Source organism: Setaria italica, chromosome IX, assembly GCF_000263155.2.
Source record: "Setaria italica strain Yugu1 chromosome IX, Setaria_italica_v2.0, whole genome shotgun sequence".
In the NCBI taxonomy this organism is placed as follows: domain Eukaryota; kingdom Viridiplantae; phylum Streptophyta; class Magnoliopsida; order Poales; family Poaceae; genus Setaria; species Setaria italica.
Genome location: NC_028458.1, coordinates 6,738,065 through 6,743,781, shown reverse-complemented (window position 1 = coordinate 6,743,781; position 5,717 = coordinate 6,738,065). Strand labels below are relative to the sequence as shown.

The 5,717-nt window shown below is 45.5% G+C and overlaps 1 protein-coding gene across 1 annotated transcript; it reads right to left on the bottom strand.

The window, feature by feature from the left end:
• Positions 1 to 588: 588 nt before the first annotated feature.
• On the bottom strand, positions 589 to 5,404 carry LOC101759579 (CSC1-like protein RXW8). Its single transcript, XM_004981861.3, has 10 exons — positions 4,657 to 5,404; positions 4,189 to 4,335; positions 3,548 to 3,611; positions 3,241 to 3,450; positions 2,724 to 2,915; positions 2,237 to 2,535; positions 1,877 to 2,153; positions 1,473 to 1,748; positions 1,144 to 1,377; positions 589 to 1,047 (listed from the first exon to the last, which is right to left on the bottom strand). The coding sequence occupies exons 1-10, from the start codon at positions 4,938 to 4,940 to the stop codon at positions 790 to 792; spliced, it is 2,241 nt and encodes a 746-aa protein (XP_004981918.1). The 5' UTR covers positions 4,941 to 5,404; the 3' UTR covers positions 589 to 789.
• Between the last annotated feature and the right edge of the window lie 313 nt (positions 5,405 to 5,717).

Here is a 5,717-nt window from a genome sequence, read left to right as displayed (position 1 = left end):
CAAAGCCTTCGCTACTAATCTACCATCAAGAATACAAATACAATCCTATAACGTGCGCGGCCAGCCTAAATAGGACGGAGTATAACAGAATGTTTCATAGCGCGGGCGCGGCGGAGCGCGCCGCTCTTCCTAGTTCGTCTGATGCAACTGCGAATCATACGCCGGAGGATTCGAGCTATCTACGCACAGAGGAGTGACAAGTTGCAAACTAGTAAATCTGGACGTCGCGGCGAGTGAGGAACGGGTGCCCGAGCAGCTTGTGGCACCGTGGCGCGCCGCGTCGGCTCCCTCTGCAGGCACACATCCACGAACCCGCGCAGCTCCCCCGACGCCTCCGCTTCTTCTTTCGGCACGCGCAGAGGCTCCCCGTCGCAGATCGCCAGCTCCAGCTCCGCCGCGGACGCCTTCCCGCATCCGGCACGACGGCGAACCGGCCGAAGAGCAGCTCCAGGACGGCGACGCCGAGACCCCAGACGTCGGCGGCCGTGGCGCCGTGCGGCCCGGCGCGGGCTCTGGGATTTATAACGGCGGGCACGGTGATCGAACTCGAGTAGGATTCGAGGCAGAGACCGGCAGGTTTTGCTGCGCCGTACCGAAAATTCTGGGAATTCTCCTGGTGAATATCTGCTCTCGAGTCTGTTACATAGCAATCTACAGATCAACATGTCAGGTTACGTTACGTTACGTCACGTATGTACGCCAGCTCCCAGAGACCATTCCCTAGTAGCAGTAAGCATCTACACGTACGCTGCCGGAGAATGATCCGGCACGGTACCAAACCATCTTCTACTACACGGAGTGCGCCTTGCCTTCCTCGATGATGTGCTCGTGGGCCTCGGACACCTCCTGCACGGTGTCGCAGAGCTCCTGGCTGGACTCGGACGCCTCCTGCGCGGGGTCCTCCAGGATGAGCTCGATGGGCACCTGCCCGCCGCTCCGGGAGGATCCCTCGCCCGGTGGGGTCTGGCTGTACGCGTCCTGCAGGTGCTGGTGGATCTCCTGCATCCGCCCCGACTGCTCGTCGTCCCGGTCCAGCTCGATCACGTCCTGCAATGCAATGCAACAAATTAGAGAGCTTTGAGAAACAATGTTCAGGCAGGATCGATGCCGCCCTGTTGACGTGTGTGTGTGTGTGTAGCTGACCTGGGCAGAGTAGGCCTCGAAGATGCGGGAGAAGCGGTGCCTGCAGTACTCGTTGAAGAGGACCGTGCCGACGAGGAGCAGGATGGTGAAGCCCGTCGCCACCGGGGAGTGCTTGATGGTGAAGATGCCCAGCGCGATCACCTGCATCAGGACCAGGGAGAACACGATGGTGTTGTGCATGATCGGCCACAGCTTCCCTCCCATTTCGTACTTGGGGTAGTACACGTTCAGGATCTGCACAGCCAATTCAAGGTCAACGATAAAAGAGCGAACTCGGAACTGCAGAAAAAAAAAATCAAAGTAGGGATCGATCGCGAGGTGCTGCTCACCTGATTCCGGTACACCAAGTAGCCGAGGCAGAAGTACACGAGCAAAAAGGGCAGTATGAGAGGCGCCATTATCGCAAACGTGAAGCCAAGCAGGTTGAACAGGAGGACTTTGGGCACTTCAGTGTGGTAAGGGAAAGAGTAAACGTATTCCGTATTCTGCTGGCAGCAGCATATGCATTTGCTGAAGAAGTTATACACCAGGTTGTACACTTGCAGTATCTCCGAGCACAGGCTTGCCCAGCCTGAGGTGAGGACATACGTGATGAAAAAGGTTGCCTGCCGAAAGAACCACCAGTCAGAAATTAAAAGGGTCAGTTCTAGACAAGCATGGAAAATAGAATGCACAGCATTTCTAGCATAAAATAAAATGAAGATATCCGCAATTTAGTGGTAAACATCAGCACCTGCTTTGGCACTAGTTCAGCTAGCATAGTTGGCATATCCTTTGGTCTTGTGAAGACATTGAGCTGATTGAGTACGGATCCTGACAGGACATTTACAAAGAAGACATTCCATACGGTAAAGAACAGGATCTTTAAGCAAGCACTTCTTTTCCTTCCGCTGCGAGAAATCGACCCTTCTATCGAAGAGAAGAGCATCATCAGTGGAGGAACGGTGTACAAGGAGAGCAGCAGAACGACGCTAGGAAGGTATCCCGTTACAACTCTGGCGAAAAAGGACCTAAGCAAGAAAACCATGCAAGATCTCAGTCACCGTATAAACCTCTAATTTGAACAGCAGCTAACGGTGGCTTCTGGACTTACTTATTTAGGATACCTCTGAAGCTTGGGAACATCTTTTTGAGCTGCTCCAGTTGCATCATGCTTTGGACAAATGCAACGGGGATAATGAACACAAACATGAAAACAACACTTGCTGCAAGTGTTGCTAACTTCCGAAGCCAGATCTGTCTGTAGGGGATCCAGAGATTTGACCAATACACATCGCGTGGCTCAGGAGCCAAATCGGTTACCCATAACATAGGATTTGATGATTGAAGTACTCGAGAAGCGACGACAGCTGCATAGCGAGTCTTGAAGAATACTAAGGCACCTGGACAGTTCTGTTCAGTAACAAAACAGGATTCATGCTGATGCACAGAAATCATAATGGTGATGCTTTCCTAAGTGGCATGCTGTGACAATGACAGGATGATGTGATAACGCTGGTGAAAAGATGCACTTTTATTATATCGAATTACAAAATAGAATTCTCGCAAAGAAAGAAAACAATTGAAATATAGAATAAAACCTTTTGAGCATCCACTACTTCCGGATTTGTGAGGTCTGCTTTCTTGGCCTCAATGAACTTATTGCGGTAAATTTGAAATGAAGATGCTCTTACTCCACAAACACCACATCTGGACATGCTGGATCTTCCATTCCGCTCAGATGCCGAAAATCTTACCCTTACAAATTTCCTATAAGCCCTCTCTGCTCTATCCTATAGAAAGAAACGAACATTTCTGAGCAAATAATCCCAATATAGGTTGTGCTGCTTACGCAAAGATATGTAGCGTGAATACAAACTATAAGTTCAACTGGTTCGTTGGCATCCAACAGGAGGCTAAAAACTAAACTAAAGAACTGAAGTTGAGTATTTAACTAACTCTGAAGTATCCACAACATTTTTAAATATATGACACTTAGGACATATTTTTTTTCTAAAAAAAGGCTTCTCGTTCTCCCCTTTTCTTTTATGCAGTATATTTTGTTAGAAAAATTGATTTCCAATAATATTAATATTTACGACTGAAATGAATGCTTACCACAAATCTCTGAAAATGTCCTTTCCGAAGGATCATTTGATGTGACAAGTAACTTGATCCATGATAGTTAACAAAGAAATTTCTGATTGTGTCGTCAAGCAGCTCATTGTCTGATTTTGGAATTGAACGGACAAGCACAGTGAAATGGCCAGGATTTGGTGGTGATCCAGTAATATGTGCTAATCTCTTTCTCGAAATATACTTGTACTCCTGTAACATGGTGACTTAAAAATCAGCTTCACTAATGTTTGCAAGAGGAACATTACGGTAAAACCATTAGAACAAGAGCATCAAGTATAGGTCATACATTGTAAAGAAGAATACAGGCCGAGATTGTTATGATATATAAAGCAATGCAATGCACCCAAAGCCTGCACGAAAGAACCAGAAGTCTCATCAAAATAATGGTATGGCAGAATTGGATGAGACAACCATAAGCAATAGAAATATCATTAGTTTACTTTGACAAAATTACTAATGCTATGTATGATAATTGCAACTTGCAATTTAGTTAGTCATCCGATTTGGGGGAGATGTTAAGTTTTGTTTCAGCCATACAACATATAACAATCCCAATAGCTTTAAAATAAAACAAAGTTTTACACAATGAGAAAGGAAAGTAATAAACCATGAAATATAACATACTGGTGGAATGGAAAATAGCTCGTATGGTATGGCCCAAAGAAGCAAAAGCAAAATATGATGGTGAAATATTGTTCATTCTTCACCCAAGGCCATGGACTATGGTTGATTTTTCTTCTCTTCTTCTTGCAAAGATTTGCCACGGGTAACTTGTCAAGTCCTTTTCCCCCTCATATTTGATGCAGTTACGCAATCTTTTTTCGTATGTTTATTTAACCATGTGTTACCATTTTAAAAGCATTATTCCAACATGGTTACAGATGAAGGTGCATTATACAGTAAATAGAATAAAGACGCAGATCTTACTTTCGAGATTCTTCTATGATATTGGCTATAGTGAAAACATTCAGAGACTCTGCCGGAATATGATTGTGAGTCATCTCTTTCCCATGATAATTAACAGGAAGCACTCCAAATATACAGACAAGAGAAGTAATTGAGAAGATACGAATGCTGCAGAACAAGTAACGTACTGATGTTAGCCACAGATAGAAACACGGATCAAGATGGAAGGACAAGAGATATCAATGTATACTCAACAAGAAAAGAACAGAAAGTTGAAAATATGCAGAAATCGTTAATCAAGTAACGCCACAGGTCTATGATATTAAATTAGGGAAATGAATTTTGTACAGCCATGTGAGTACAACTTGAATTTAATTCATTTAATGTATTTATAAATTTCCAGTCAAGTGATTTGAACCATAAGAGCTGAACTCAAATGGTAATACGTGTACTAGTAGTGCTAAATATATTGATACTGACGAGAAAAACCTGAAAATGAAGAGGCGGAGGAACACAACGGAGTCCAATCCAGCAACTTGACGAATCTCTTCTTCCGTACACCAGTATGCCTTTACAATCCAACCGGCAGTAGGCAGTAGCCTCTCAAATGAGAAGTAATCGTCCTGCCTCTGGAACTTCTCTTCAGCAAGACGCCTCCCAAAGTAGACGCTGAAGTTGTGAGGCTGCTTCCTCAGGACTGAATAGAGGGACAAGAACAGCACGCAGACAGCGATGTTTATCCCTGCCGAAGTCAGAAGGGCAGAAAATTCCATCCCCCGCCTCTACCAGTTTGGAATCCTGACCATCTACCCATGAAAGAACTGCAAATTCACAAGATAAGATCCGCAGTTTTATCATGCAATGCCATTGACACAATGACAGGGTAGCAGAATCTCATTGTGTTTGATCTGAGAATGCCTGACTTTTCTGAAAGAACCAGCTAACAAGTCTGATGCTAGAGGATGAACTAGACGTTTTATCACTCAACAGAAATTCATGTTATTTGACCGTGCTGACGATTAGACTAGGCATCTTATGATCAATCGGTTGCATGTATCGAGAGCGCCCCTCTCCCAGGCCCCTACAGTTACAAAGAAACAGAGCTGCAAATGCAAACTCTCTGTCAGCTCTGATTTGCCGGCTGACCAATTTGCCATATTTTGAAGGGAAAAGGAAGATGCCCAATTCTTACAAAATGTGGCAACTGAGCTAAAAAATGAACAAAAGAAATCCTAACCAATTCCCTCGCGTCTGATTCGGATTGACAATTACCAGCTGAAATGCTCAGAAAATGAACCATCCAAATCCATGCTTTGATACGTGAAGAAAACGGGGAGCAGATTCTCAATTTGGACGGGCGGAACCTGGTCAGATCAGCAGGCAAAATATCGATTGGCGGACAACAAATGAACAACCTCCACCACGAATTCCAGCCGTTTCTCACATCCCTCCACACATTGGTGGAGAACGACATGGCGCGCGCCCGCCGCGGCATTGCTATGTCGCACGAGCAGGACCCGGGCCTAGCGTGACGCTACCGGCTGCGGCGT